The 14,695-nt window shown below is 54.4% G+C and overlaps 2 protein-coding genes across 2 annotated transcripts in view; both read left to right on the top strand.

Moving 5' to 3' along the window:
* Window positions 1–9,995, top strand: part of LMTK2 (lemur tyrosine kinase 2) — an 82,842-nt gene extending 72,847 nt beyond the window's left edge. The window contains exons 12-14 of the mRNA XM_060032439.1: window positions 4,291–4,423; window positions 4,647–4,889; window positions 5,780–9,995. Coding sequence (XP_059888422.1) covers window positions 4,291–4,423; window positions 4,647–4,889; window positions 5,780–5,808 — 405 coding nt within the window. The 3' untranslated portion in view covers window positions 5,809–9,995. The remainder of the gene's footprint in view (window positions 1–4,290; window positions 4,424–4,646; window positions 4,890–5,779) is intronic.
* Window positions 9,996–11,013: 1,018 nt separating this feature from the next.
* BHLHA15 (basic helix-loop-helix family member a15) lies at window positions 11,014–12,860 on the top strand. The gene is made up of 2 exons (XM_060033196.1): window positions 11,014–11,087; window positions 11,794–12,860. Exon 2 carries the CDS (start codon window positions 11,812–11,814, stop codon window positions 12,367–12,369), a length of 558 nt encoding a protein of 185 aa, XP_059889179.1. The 5' UTR covers window positions 11,014–11,087; window positions 11,794–11,811; the 3' UTR covers window positions 12,370–12,860.
* The last annotated feature ends 1,835 nt before the right edge of the window (window positions 12,861–14,695 follow it).

Raw genomic sequence — 14,695 nt, 5'->3', positions numbered from 1 at the left:
TAGTAGTTTTCTCATGCGCTCCACGCAGTGTCCTTGGAGTAGCAGCCCCCTGCTGGCTCAGGCTGACGGCTGGTAGATTTTCTCCTGCTCTTACTGTGAAGTAGCTTCAGTACCTTAGCTCCAGAGTTTTAACTGAGCACTCCTGGGTTTTGGCAGTTCTGTGTCTTGGTTATTTCACTGTTGGTTCAGCAGATGCTTGGCGAACACTTACTGCATGTAAAGCAACTTTCTTGTGAAATCACGGCACAGTGAGTGAGCGGTCTGGGTGCCGGCACTTCACGCTCAGGGTCTCCTTAGCTTCCCCACACATCGGTGGTCTCCCATGTGCCTCTCGTGGGCCCTAAGTGAGCCTGGGGGGGTGTTTGACCCTCAGCTCTCACACTGCCCCTTCCGGACGCACAGTGTTCTCAAGGCCAGAACGGTGGACAGTGATGCTTGCTTACAATTAACGGGACGCATGGCTGCCCTCCAGCCTGTCACAGGGCAGATAAGCTCTGAGCTCAGGCTCATGCGTCGCAGCGCTGGTCATTGTAACGACGGGGCCGGGGCTCGGCAGTGTGGCCTTGGAGCCGTGTAGAGCCATGCTCGGGACACCTGCGTCGTAGTCTTACAGCCAGGAGCCCCCAGAGATGTGAAGTGGACTGCCTGTCCTGGGGCACATGGGGAGCCTGGGGGCCTGTGTGCTGCTTTTCTATATTCACAAAAATATTCTACTGGGATTTTGATGGGAGTTGCATAAAATCCATAAATCAGTTTGGGGGAGAATTGACATTTTTACTATGTTGAGGCTTTCAACTCATGAGCACAGTACGTCTCTCCATTTATTCAGTTCTTCTTAGTGTTTTGTAGTTTTCAGCAGACAGATCCTCTGCATGTTTTGTTAGATTTATACCTAAGTATTTCATTTCTTGGGGAGCTAATTTAAAAGGTAATTTTAAAATTTTGGTTTCCATTTGCTCCTTGCCAGTATATAGAAACGTGATTGACTTTTTTCTAAATTAATTAATTATTTTTTTATTTTTGGCTGTGTTGGGTCTTCATTGCTGCATGCGGGCTTTCTCTAGTTGCGGTGAGCAGGGGCTACTCTTAGATGCGGTGTGCGGTCTTCTCATTGTGGTGGCTTCTCTTGTTGCAGAGCATGGGTTCTAGGCACACGGGCTTCAGTAGTTGTGGCTTGCGGGCTCTAGAGTGCAGGCTCAGTAGCTGTGGCACACGGGCCTAGTTGTTCCGCGGCATGTGGGATCTTCCCGGACCAGGGCTCGAACCTGTGTCCCCTGCATTGGCAGGTGGATTCTTAACCACTGAGCCACCAGGGAAGTCCCTCAACACATTTTCTGATTTTCCTTGAGACTTTTCCTTTGACCCACAGATTATTTATAAAAAATATTGTTTAATTTCCAAGGGTTGGAGTTTTTTTTTTTTTTTACCTTTCTGCTACTGATTTCTAGTGTAATTCCATTTTGGTCAGAGAACATATTTTGTAGGGTTTCAACTCCTTTAAATGTGCTGTTTTGCTGTAGAGCCAGGATATGGTCTATCTTGGTGAATGTTCCATGGGCACCTGAAAGAGTGTGTATTTTGTTTCTGGTGGGTGGATTGCTCTATAAATGTCAGATGCAGTTGGTTGTTCATTTCTTCTGTATTGTTGCTGATCTTTCTGTCTACTTGTTCTGTCTATTACTGAGAGAGAAGTGTTGAAGTCTCCGGCTATAATTATGGGTTTGTCTGTTTCTCTTTTCATTTCTGTCAGTTTTTGCTTCATCTGTTTTGTAGTTCTGTTAGCTTCATACACATTTAAGATTATTATATCTTCTCGGTGAATTGACGTTTTGTCATTATATGATGTCATTCTTTATTCCTTTCTCTGATATTCATAAAGCTACTGTAGCTTTCTTTTGAGTAGTATTTGTATGATGTCTCTTTTTTCATCCTTATACGTACCTGCATCCCTGTACTTGATAGTAGTTTCTTGTGGAAAGCACATAGGTGGTTTTTAAAATCTATTCTGAAACTTTTTGTCTTTTAATTGGTATTTTATGCCACTTACATTTAATAGAATTATTTGTATTTGGATTTAGGTGCACCATTTTATTCAGTGTTTCTGTTTGTTCCTCTGGTTGTTATTTCTTTTCTTCCTCTTTTTGCTTTCTTTTGGGTAATTTGAACAATTTTTAGAATTACCTTTTATCTATGCATTTCTTACTATATGTCTTCTCTTAGTGTAGTTTTTGGAGTGGTTCTTGGGATTACAATGTACGTACTTAACTTTTCACTGCCTCCTTAGAATCAGTGTTTTACCATTTCAAGTGGAATATAAGAACCCCTGTACCCTGTGGGCCCTTCATCCCCCCCCACCCCTTTTCTTCAGGTTGTCTGATGTGTCATATGTTTATTCATCAAAAACCCCATCACACAGTGCTCTATGCTTTACTTCTAGTCATCAAACATGTTTTAAGAAACTGAAGAGGAGAGGAATAGGATTATATTCACTCAGATAGTTACTACTGTTCTTTTTTCATTTCTGATGTTCCAGGTTCCTTTTTATTATCATTTCCCTTCTGTTTGAAAAAGTTTGTGTGGCCTTTTTTTTTTTTTTTAACAAATTCTCTTAGCTTTTCTTCATCTGAGAGGGTCTATATTTTACACTCATTTCTTAAGGATATTTTCTCTGAACATAGATTTCTGAGGTGATAGTTCTTTTCTTTCAGCATTGTCCCTGGCTGCTTTCAGGAGTTTTTTTTCTTTGTCTTTGGTTTTCAGTAGTACGATTATGGATTTCTGGATTATGGGCATGGATTTCTTTGTATTTATCTCATTTTAAGTTTGCAAAGCTTCCTGAACCTGTAGTTTTATGTCTTTCACCAGATTTGAGAAGTTTTCAGCCATTGTTTCTTCTTTTCTTCTTCACCACACTCTGTCTCTCTGTTTCTGGGACTCCAGCGTTACACCTTTTGGTAATATCCTAGTATATGGGCCCTGAGGCTCTGTTCTTTTCTTTCCCTCCAGTGTTTGCTTTTGTTCAGATTGGATCATTTCTGTTGATCTGCTTCACATTAACTTATTCTGTCCTCTCTCATGTCCATCCTGCTATTGAGCCCACCCAGTGAGTTTTAAAATTTTGGTTATTGTATTTTTCTGTTCTGAAATCCGCAATTCATTATTTTTATCTATTCTTTTGCTGAGACTTTTCCATTCATTTCCAGTGTGTTTTCCCATACTTTGTAAGAGCATATTTATAATTGTTCTCAGGTAATTCCAACATCTAAGGACATCTTGGCATTGGCATCTGTTGATTGTTTTTTTCTCCTGGGAATTGAGGTTTTCCTTATTCTTTGTTTGCTGAGAAATTTTAGATTGTACCCTTACTATTTTATCCGATTCTGTGCCTTGTTTAGATTCTATGGATAATGTTGATATTTTCTTCTTAGAAGGCGTCGACCCAGTTGGGTTCAGGTCACAAGTTCCAACCAGCCTTCTGGGGATTGGGGTCCCTTTCAGAGCCTTTGTTGTGCCGTTTGAACCTGTCCTGTGCATGTGCCACCCCCTGGCCAGACTGGACCTTGGCAGTGGTCTTCCTGAAATTCAGTTTTCAACGCTTTGGTGTGCTGTTTAGGGTCAGATCTACCCTGAGCAGCTGGGGGTAAGCCAGGAGCTCATAAACAACCGATGGGATCCCTTTTTTGAGCTCCCCCTCCCTGGGCTGTCCAGTGTCTTGGCCACTCTCTTCTTGGTCCTCCGGCCAGAAGGCTGGGCTTTGGGTTACCACAGTACGCTGTGCAGCTGCGCAGTGGGAGGACAGAGAGGGAAAAGGCGTGTGGGTTCTCCAGGCAGAGAGGAAGCTCACCGCCCTCAGAATTACAGGTGCCTGCCACCCCGGCTGCTGTCACCCAGGATTGCTTGGGCTGGGAGCAAGAGAACAGGGGGAAAAAAGCAAACCCCTGGAATTTCCTCTCCTCTGTCTAAGCATCAGAAGACCCCCCCGCTTCCTGCATCTGGAGCCAGGACCCAAGTGGCGGGGGTGGGGTTGATTCACCGCTGGCTTGGTGTCCTTTGACTCCAGCGCTCTGCCCCAACCTGCCTGCTGCGTCTCCTCCTCCGAAGTCTCCCGTGGCCACTTTGTATGTCTGCCCAGCACTTAGACCCCGTTCCACGGGAGAGATGGGGCGCGGACTCCCGGCCCACCTTCCCCAGGGGTGGGAGGGACAGGTCACAAATGGTCAGCGAGGGCCCCTGCCCCAGGGCTCCTGAAAGCAGGCGCTGGCTGATGGGAACTTATGTTGGGCTTTTCAGGAGACCCCGACCAAAGAGCTGGGCCGCTGCGGAGGAGAGGCGTGTGGGCCGGGGCTGAGCAGCCCCACACCGTCGTCAGGCTCCCCCTACCCGAGCAGGTGCATGAATTCCGAAAGTTCCACTGATGAAGAAGGTATCTCATTGGCAGGTTTAAAAAGCAACTAAACTTGAGTGTGATGTGAGCTGTTTCTGAGGATAACTTCACGTGTTGCCCTGCGGGTGTGGGGTGGGCAGCTCTGCCGTCTGCACCCAGGGTGGTCTGTGCCCCTCTGAGCCCACCTGGACGCCTGCACTGCTCTCTCTGTTCCTTAAAACGAAGTCATGAAAGGAGAGTTACTTTTATGTCTTACTTCCAGGTGGAGGCTTTGAATGGGACGATGACTTCTCCCCGGACCCTTTTATGTCAAAGACAACGAGTCACCTCCTCCGCTCCAAACCTTCCCTTCAGACATCCAAGTACTTCTCCCCGCCGCCGCCGCCCCGGAGCACGGAGCCCAGCTGGCCTCACGGGGCGCCCTACTCCAGGTTCTCCATCACACCCGCCAGCATCGCCAGCTTCTCTCTCACGCACCTCACAGACTCGGACATGGAGCAGGGAGGTGAGCAGGGTGCGGAGCCAGGGCAGGGCCGGCTGCCCGGGAACGGGGTGCTCTCCCGGTGCTGGCAGACAGAGCTGTTCGAGTCTTTACGAAGAGCTCACAGCCTTGGCAGTGTGCTCCGGGGCCTCGGCCCCCACTTCCGGGCTCCGTCTCTGCCCTGCTGGGCCCTGTGGCCCTGGGGCTGCTCTGCCACCTTTCTTCTCCTTTTTCCCTTTGTTCTGTTAGCTCCCAACCCCCATCTCTCCTTCTCTCCCCCAGAGAGGAGCAGCTCTTCAGAAAGCTCATGCTCTGAAGAACACTTGGCTCTGACTTCGGGCTTGAACCCAAATGCACTCGGGCCCCTCCCCCGGGAATGTTGATTTTGCCATTAAGTCCTAGTCTTCGTGTGCCACCAGAGGGCCCGGGGGAGGGCATGGGCCGGGCACATTTGAAGTAGTGGTATCTGAACATATGGATCCTTTTTTCCCCACAACTAGATTGAAGATAAATGTTAATAGGTACACTTTTTTGATGTGAAGTTTGCAGATCAAATAATAATAACTGCGGAATATAAAGGCTTTTATTTGTGTTTGTCCTGGGTTTAATTGTGCCGATTAGATAACGCCCATGACCTAATGATCTGTTGGGGGCAGATGTGTGGGGCTCAGAGCCAGTTCTCTCCCACGCCCAAAGCATTGGCATTGAGCCGCGTGTGAGCCGCGCAGATGTGTCTGCGAGAGAGCCTGGCAGGTGCTGCTGTCGCAGGAAGCGGCGAGCGGCCGGGCAGGTGGCTGAGAGCCACACTTCTAGCTTCAGTTCCTCTTTCTGCAGCGAAGCTCAGACGCCGTCCACACTGTTTTTATCTGTGACGATCGTTTTAAAACACAGCTTTGCTTGCTCTCTCCTAATAGGAAGCAGCGAAGACGGGGAGAAAGATTAGGTGATGCTAAGGCACCTCGGGCCCAGGCGGCTCCCTGGCGGCGGCGTTTCCGGCTGCCCAGTGGCACCCACTCGACAGCTGCTGACACGGGAAGCGGAGGAGGACTCAGGAGGCCGAGGGAACGGCGCCGCGGGACGCCCGGCCAGGCGTGGTCTCCCAGCTCGTCCAGCTCGTCCAGAGCTATTTGCTGCCCTCGCCACCCCGCCAGCTGGAAGGGCCGGCACTCCTGCCGTCCGCGGGGAGCCTGAGCCTGGCCAGCGTGGGGGGCTGTCGTCTCTGGGCGGTTTCTGGTTCCCATGTGGGGTGTTCTCCGCCTCCGCACCTGTGCATCCCGTCCGTGCACAGGTCCCTGAGGACCACGATGGGAATTGGCACCAGTGAGCCATATTTATTGTTTTTAAAGAAATCACTAATTGCTTTCTGTAATTGCACTGTGGATAAATGTCCTGAGAGTCCCTGATATTGTACAGAATCTTAAATTATTCAAGGAAAATAAGGCAGGTCAAGCTGGTGCTATCCACTAGTTTGATTTTTTTTTCTTCTGTTTTATAGTTTGTTTGCATGGTACTTGTAAAGCTTAAGTATTTTGAGTGTTATGCTGTCTTTAGAAATTGTTGGAATTGTACATATGGTACTCTTTCGTAAATGATAAATGATTCTGAATGTTAGTGTTTTATGTTCTTATAGGAAATATTTTTGATGAGTCCAAGAAGACTGCTCTGTTCTGCTGATTGAATGAAACACATTTCTGTCTCTTCTCTCTAAGGTGGTTTTTTCCTTGTTGCAGTTGAGGCTTCTTTGAGGGGCTGACGGGTCTTGCAGCCCCTCTGTGTGATTCTCCCACCCTCCCCTCCCCCAACTTTTAAAAAACGCTTTTGGTAAGAATCGACAGGTGGTTCCCAGAGCTCAGCTTGGTTGGAACATCCAGGTCTCCCTGTTGTCCCCAGAGGCCGCGAGGCCTCCTCCCAGCTGGGCCCCAAGTCACTTCCCCTCAGAGCCGGCTCTTCTGCTTGGTTTCTAGAAGCGCAGACAGCGGTGGCTTGAGGGCCCTTGTGTGGTCACTCCTCCCTTCAGGAGCATAGAAGCGGCTCCTCCACGGAGGGCCCTGGGGGCCGAGGACGGTTTGTGTTCATTCTGTCTGTGCGCTTGAGGTGTTGAGCTTCTCACAGCCCCCAGAGCCAGTCCGGATCACGTCCCGTCCATGTGTGGCTGGTCTCTGTAACCGAGGCGATACACTACATCCTGCAGCCATGAGGACGACGGAGGAGCCTCCACAGCCAGCACGTCCTCCTGGCTGGGCCCTCGGGCAGCCCGAGTGGCCGTCGCCCCCAGACACCGCCCCGGGCTCATCTGCACTGACCCCCGCCTTCTGCGTTAAGCCCCCAGTTCTCCCCTTGCTCTGAAAGGACCGAGTGTGTCCAGTGCAGCCTCATGATGTTGGCAGGTGTCGGGTGTTGGTAATAAAAAGCTGACCTCATTCTGCGGCCCTCGAGTTCTGCTCTGCCAGCAGCATGGCAGCCAGTGTATACGGGTGGGGCCTTGGGGCTGGGTCCCCGCACACCGGCCCCTCACCCCAGGGGTTTCCGGTGCTGACGTGCTTTCCCGACTTGAGCGAGAGGCTGGGATGACCCTCCAGGCCCGCCTGGGGCTGCAGGACATCGGTCACGGGAGCTTGGGGACCCGATGCAGGTGTGTGCGCTGGCTAGAGTTGACATAGTAAATTGTGACCTATGTTATCAATTCTGGCTCGCCCCCTTTTTATACTAGCAATGACTTTCCAGAGCGGCAGGGGCGCCCTTCCCCTCCCCCGGTGTGAGCACAGAGCACTGCCAGAGCCGGACCCTGGGACGTGCATGTTGAAAACACAGTTAACAGGGCATTAGGAGGTGATTTTGCCAAAACTGTCATAACTCTCAACTTCTTGCTCTGGAGACTTCCAGGGTTTTCTGAATTTTTACACCTACCAGTCTTGGTTAAAAGAAAAATGAGAGGCAGTTACACGAGTTTTCTTAAATTTACAGGTTTAAGGAGTTCAGATCTAATGACTAAAATCAAGTGGATCCATAGACTAGATAGTCTTTTACAGTCAGCCTGTGGTAAATTATTGATGCTTTGGGGCTGTCCATTTTTCACTATGATTAAGGAGATTTTTAACACCATCATCCCCATTTTAATTTATTTTAAGGTCTGCATCACTCTGATACAATGAATTGCCAAAAACATTTTATACAGGGAGCTAGGGGTGGGGCTGGGTTGGAGTAGCAGGTCTTAGTGTGGTGTTGCATGGTCGGGTAGATTTTATATTTATAATAAACATGGGAATTAACATGTTCTTTTGAAATCTCAAGTAATACACAGGAAATTATGTAGATTAAAATTTTCTGCCCATTTTTGAAATGTCAGCATGTGCTTTGTTGTTTGTTTCAGTTTTCTTTTCACTCGGTTACCAGTAGGTGGGTTTGTAAACCGCTTTTGTTCTAATAAGTTACACAATGAAATAGTATCAGTGGAATTCTCTAGATAATGTGGGTGAGGTGTGTCATACCTGGTTCACAACGATATTTCCTGGCCTCCTTTGGGATCTGTCTTACTTTGGTGGAGTTTACGTATCTTAAGTCCTACAATAAAAATAATCTAACCTTCATCTCCTTCCTAGCTAGATGTTAATTTGTGTTATCAAAGGACTTGGTCATAAGCCAGTAAGAGCAATGTAGAAAAAGTGCTCCCCCAAAATCCTTCTGAAACTTGGACTGTGCGTCTGGGTAAGAAGCCATTCATCTTAAGGGTGAAGAAGCTCCAGGAAGCTGAATGGAGAACAGAGTATCTGTTCTATTTTTGAGTGTACAGGCGATTGTTTCTATGAAAATGGGTTTATCTAAGAAAGGTGTTGGTATGTCTTACTGCCCTGAAACCCCTTTCAAAGCCTCCTTCTTTTATTAACACTTTCCACAGGGTGTTCGTGGGGTTAATGACTTTCTGTACGTTTGTCCTGAGGGCCCAGGTGCAAGGGAGGCAGCTCCTGGTTTTACTCTACTCAGCCCGTCATCTGAAAATTCCAGAAGCGAACCAAGTGTGAGGCTGGAGATGCCGGGCTTCAGTTACGAGGGGCTTCAAAATATTAGCCTTAGGAGAAGTAGCCTTAAAATAAGAATGGGTGTACACAGTTACTTCAAGTGTAAGTCTCAAAAACAACGTTCCTAAGTAGTAACAGGGTTGGCCCAAGCTTTGGCTATCAAAAAGTAAAACACTCTTTGGTATGTAAATTAATTCTTAAAAGATGTGTGGACAGTATTGAATCGCCAACAACCTGTTATTTGAATGGCTGGAACATGGTTAAGTTCAAGTTGGCACGGGCGTAGATAGACGGTAACAGCGGCCCGCTGTGAGTACCCACTGCTTCATTCCAGCCGCAAATGAGGACGCATGGGGCCATCCCACCTCCGAGGTTTCCCTGTTGTGCTTTAACACAGTTGTAAGAGGTTCACGGCAATATAATAGTTAATGAACTTTCAGTTTAAATCGTGTACATTTTTAAATTGTAAGATTTTTACTGTATATTGATGCATAGTGTGATTCAATAAACTGCTTGTAATTTAAAAACTATTTAATATTCAAAATAAATATAGTTATATATTTATAGATTCTGTTACCGCATTGATTCTGTGTGTTTTCCACGGTGTAAGGCCTGGGGTGGGCAGTCTGGCACTGCCCCACTGTGGGTGCTTGGCGCCTGCAGCCCTGGGTCACTCACTGCCCTCGTCTCTAGAGATGGGATGCCCTTTTCTGGGACAGACCTAAACCCCACGCACCCGAGAACACGAAGATTTGCATAATCACCGGAAAACCAGCATGGACTGTTTGTGCTGCCGTAAAGTGTACCTGTGATTCAAACATGGATGAATTTCAGAAGCATTTTTTGGTTTTTTTTTTTAGTATTTATTTACTTATTTGGCTGCACCGAGTCTTAGTTGTGGCACGCGGGATCTTCGTTGCCGTGTACGGGATCTTCACTGCGGCACACGGGCTTCGTAGTTGCGGCACGCATGTGGGATCTAGTTCCCCGACCAGGGATTGAGTTCCGGCCCCCTGCATTGGGAGCGCGGAAGTCTTAGCCACTGGACTGCCAGGGAAGTCCCAGAAGCGTTTTAATTTCTGAGATCCAGCCTCTAAGGAGCGCTAAGCCCAGAGGCTAATCAGCTCAAAACCAGCCTTTCTGCTCCCCGAGTGTCCCCTCCTTGCTGTCCTGGTCCCAGCTGTCACAAGCAGGGAAATGGGCCTCCTTGTACCAAAATAGGGGCCTGGCCCCAGCTCAGGTTACACCAGCTGCAGAGTGACCCTCGGGGAGTAGATGGAGGAGACCTGTGCACTCCCATTCCCAGAGCCCAAGACAGGCAGCGAGTGGCAGTGTCCGGGGGAAGTGCGGGGGCCAGCGCAGACCCTGGGCCTGCAGGACCGGAGCCGGTGGGAGCCCAGGACCGTGTGCCGCCGCGGGTCCTGCTGCACTCCGGCGACTCCCATCAGCCCCCAAGACCCCTGTGCAGTTGCTGCTTTTAACGCCTTATAGTGCTCCGGTCAAAGGTGAGGAAACTGAGGCAGGGGACGATGAAGTAAAGCAGGTGGGTGGCAGCCGGTTTTGAGCTCGAGCTGCCTCTAGCCCCTGGAGACCTAAAACCGATGACCGGTTATTTCTCGGTGAGCTGCCCACAGGCGGCCGGGCAGGTGCTCCCCGGGCAGGGCTCCGCCGGCTCGCACCTGGCCCGGCGCCGCGGGCGTGGCGGGGTCGGGTCCTCAAGCCCCCGGTGCTGCAGGATCCTCCCGAAACGCGGGGTGAGGGCGCGGGGTGCCTGGGCTATTGCTCTTCGGGGCTGTGGCCGCCGCCCGTTTGAGAAACTCGTATTACCGCAAAACGGCTTTTCCACGAATCTGACTTTGGCTCCGTGTGCTGAGCCTTAACCCCAAGGCCAGGTGCGGCGGCCAGGTGCTTCCCCTCCGCGCCGGCCGGCTCGCAGCGAGGCCGGCGGAACTGGCTCCGGGGGCCTGCGCGGGGCGGGGAGGCGGCCCGGGAACCCTTCGCGGGCGGGCGGGGAGGGGCCCCAGGTCCCCAGCCGGCAGGTGCGCCCCGCCCCCGCCGCGGGGCGGGGACACGCGGACTCCGGCCACGCCCCGCACCCGCCCCACGGGCTCATTTACATGCGGCCGCCGCCCCGCCCGCGGCGCCTAAAGCGACGTGTCCTTGTCCCCCGTGGACAGCCCCAGCGCGTGCGGCCACGGATCCCCAGGTAACGGGGTTGGGGTGCAGGTGGGGCGGCGGGGAGAGGACCCTGGGGCAGGGCCGGGTGGCGTCTGGAGGGAAACCTGAGTGGAGGGTCCGGGTCTCGAGCTCTGGCCGCCGCCATCCACGTGTTGGGCTTGGGGACTGCGGCGGGCTCTGGTCACCGTCCGCCTCTGACCTCCGACGGCCTCCTCAAGTCCACAGCCATTCTGGCACCAGTGTTGTCCCTGCATGTGTGACGTCCAGTGGGGCAGGACCGTGAGTGTAGTGGCCGGAGTTGGTGCCTGTACGTCCAGGCGACCAGGAGGTAGTGCAGCCTCGGGCAGAGGGCCTGCCCTGGGCTAGGATGGGGCCGCGCCTGTGGGCGGTCTCAGGCAAGTGTCAACGGCCACCTAAGCCCAGGAGGCACTCAGGAGGCAGTGAGGGGCATGGGGCCGGAGAAAGGTCCAGGGGTCAGTACGTGTCACCCAGGGGGAGAGGGGGCCACCAGACCAGGGAAAGGTCTGAGGGGTCAGTGTAAGGTCAAACAGGGGCATGGGGGGTGGGGTGGGGTCTGGGAAGGACCCTGGGGTCACTGTGCACCAGCTGGGCAGCCGCCACTGGGGACCGCTGCCCTGAGCGCCCACTGGCCTGCGGAGTAACCGCGGGGTGGCCTGTGTTCTGGATTTCAGCTCCAAAGGCCCCCCCCTCAGAGCCACCCCCACCCCCCCCAGGACAACCAGTTTGGAGCCATGAAGACCAAGAGCCGGCCTCCCCGGCGCCGGGTGCCCCCGCAAGACCCAGAAGCCACCCCAGGGGAGCGGACGCCCGACAGGCCACCGCCGGGCTCGGGGCCAGACGCAGCCAAGGCTCTGCGGAGCCGGAGGGCGCGCGCGCAGGGGGCGCGGGCAGAGGGCGGGCGCCGGCGGCCGGGGCCAGGGAGCCGGCGGGAGAGCAGCGTCCAGCGGCGGCTGGAGAGCAACGAGCGCGAGCGGCAGCGCATGCACAAGCTCAACAACGCCTTCCAGGCGCTGCGCGAGGTCATCCCGCACGTGCGCGCCGACAAGAAGCTCTCCAAGATCGAGACGCTCACGCTGGCCAAGAACTACATCAAGTCGCTGACCGCCACCATCCTGACGATGTCCAGCGGCCGCCTCCCGGGCCTGGACGGGCCAGTCCCCAAGCTCTACCAGCACTACCAGCAGCCGCAGCAGGCGGCCCGGGGCGCGCTCGGGGCCTCTGAGGCCCCGCCCGAGGGCCACCTGCAGAAGTTCTCCACGCAGATCCACAGCTTCCGCGAGGGCTCCTAGCGCGCCGCCCCGCCCGGGTCAGCGGCCCAGCCCGCCCCTCCCAGCCCTGGGCCCTCCGCGCCCCACGGCTCCGTTTCCCTGCACTCTTGGCGCAGCCCTGGGCACGTCCCAGGGCCCAGGGACAAGACCGGTGAGTGGCCTGGTGAAGGCCACGGCTCTGGGCAGCATGAGGCCCATACCTCCACAAGGTCCCAGGGCTGCCTCGTCATCGTCTAGGCAGGAGCTGGCCGGCCCTTGTCACTAACTCCTCTTCACTCCCACTCCCTCCCGAGGTGAGGGGAGATTCCACACAAAGGTTTGCTTAGGTAAGTTCCCCAGTTACTGCTCAGGCCCAGGCCCAGGCCCAGGGCGGAGCCTCCCCCAACCTGCACCATAGCCTCCTCGTTCGGGGTAAACTGAGGCACGGAGCAAACAAAGCCCACAGCCTCGAGGGGAGTGGGGCTGAGCAGAGGTGCTTGAGTGTCTAGTTCAGCATCTGTCAGGGAGAAGCCCCCGTCAGGTCCCCTCCCATTAATTCTGAAGGGACCTTGTCGGGGAGAGGGGCTGGGGTCTTGGCTCCTCCGGGTGGGGCTCCTGACCGTGGAGGGTCTGCGGCCCGGCACCGAGGGTACAGGAGATGGGGCTGGGGGGTCGGGCAGACAGGCTGCTAGGCCGTGGTTCCCCTGAGCGGTCAGGGGTCTCCTGCAGGGAGAGGGTCTGTCCCCAGGCCTCCCTCAGGGTCCCACCGAGGTTTGCCACTCATTGTCGTGTTTTTGGTCGTGTAAGTGGCAGAAGGTGGTCTGACAGACTTCAGGATGTTCTTGGGTCCTGGTTGCACTTGGGGGCCCTGCGGGGAGGAGCCTGGGGTGGCAGGGGCTCCCCTCCCCCAGCGGGTGCTGCTCCTTAAAGACGGGACTGAAGCTTGGCAGGTCCCCACAGCCTCGGGCCACGCTTCCTTCTGTGGCGTTCCCGCCCCGCTGGCTCTGACAGGCTTGGCGACTTTGCTCCCAACCCCGCTGGCAACTCCTCTCCCTTGTCCGGCTGCCCACAGCCAACATGGGGAGGGGACAGGGCCCTCTGCGTCTCGGGTAGGAAGCCCAGCCACAGGGCTGCGGAGAGGCCGGAGTTGGCCTGGCACGTGGGGCCGAGTTCCCCATGCCCAGATCTGCCGCAGAGCCGTCGAGGGCCAGGCGCCTCTGCACGCTCTGCGTGGGGCTGAGCCAGGCCGGGAGCGGGGCTGCCGCAGCTGAGGACCCAGCCTCCGTGTACGGCCTCACCCTCCCGCCCCGGCAGTCCCGGCCCCGGCCACTTAACGCCCCGCCCGGCTTGGCGTCAGCCCTGGCCTCGTCAAGGACAGCAGGTGGCAGCCCTGGAAAGAGCCATGAGGGGCTTCAGTCCCAACTTTCCAGGTCAGACACCAGCCGACACCCCCGCCCCCCCACCCACCCACAACACCCCAGTCGCTAGGCCCCAGTGCCTGGTGGCCCCTGGAGGCCTGGTCTGGTCCTGGCCCCATCGCCCCAGCCGACCTTCGGCATGGGTCGGGGGGACCCCAGGTGTCCTGGCCTGCCCCCCAGCGGTGGCCACGCGGGAAGGTCAGTGGTCAGGGGCCCACCAATGGGAGCCGAGATTGCGGGCAACTCTGAGCTCGGGACAGATGGGGCCCACATGGCCCGTGTTAGGAGAGGGAGGTCTGCAAGCCTGGCACCTCTCGTTCTGGCTGAGCTGAGGCCAGAGCAGGGCTCAGCGCGTCCCTGGACTTGCCGAATGAGCCGACAAACTGAGACTGAAAGCCTGGGGTGGGGTGCGCCCAGCAGAGGCTCCGTCCAGCAGCCCATGCCTGGTGACCGGGGGCCTGTGGATCACCACCTTGCAGGACAACAGCCTTTGTGACTCTGTCCCTCTGTCCCAGACCGGCATCTGCCCCCACGCTGCTTCCCAGAGGGTTGCCTGGGCCCAGATGTGCAGCCTTTTCCACCCGAGGCTGGAGGGCACTTGCCTGCCCTGTGGCCACATCACGAAGGAGCCTTAAAGGCCCCAGTCCAGGTTTGGGTGTTGAATATGGGGAAAGGGGTGGTGAAGGGACAGGTCTGGTGAGCCTGCTGCCAGGTCCGCTCCGTCGACCCTCGTCTTGGACTCCAAGCCCAGGCTGGACGCTTCTGTCCTGCAAGAAGGCCCTGCCCTACCCTTCCAGGCTGTGCATTTCCTAAAGTCAGAGACTCACGCACTCTGAGCCCGGGCCGCCCAGCCGGCACCGGGGGCCACGGACCCACCTGCAGACCAGACCTGCATGAGCTCGGGGGTGACAGAGAAACAAGAACTGCGACTTTCCTATAGAGAAAACCTA

The sequence above is a fragment of the Delphinus delphis genome, chromosome 15 (assembly GCF_949987515.2).
Source record: "Delphinus delphis chromosome 15, mDelDel1.2, whole genome shotgun sequence".
Classification (NCBI taxonomy): Eukaryota; Metazoa; Chordata; class Mammalia; order Artiodactyla; family Delphinidae; genus Delphinus; species Delphinus delphis.
This window is presented reverse-complemented; position numbering and strand designations above follow the sequence as displayed.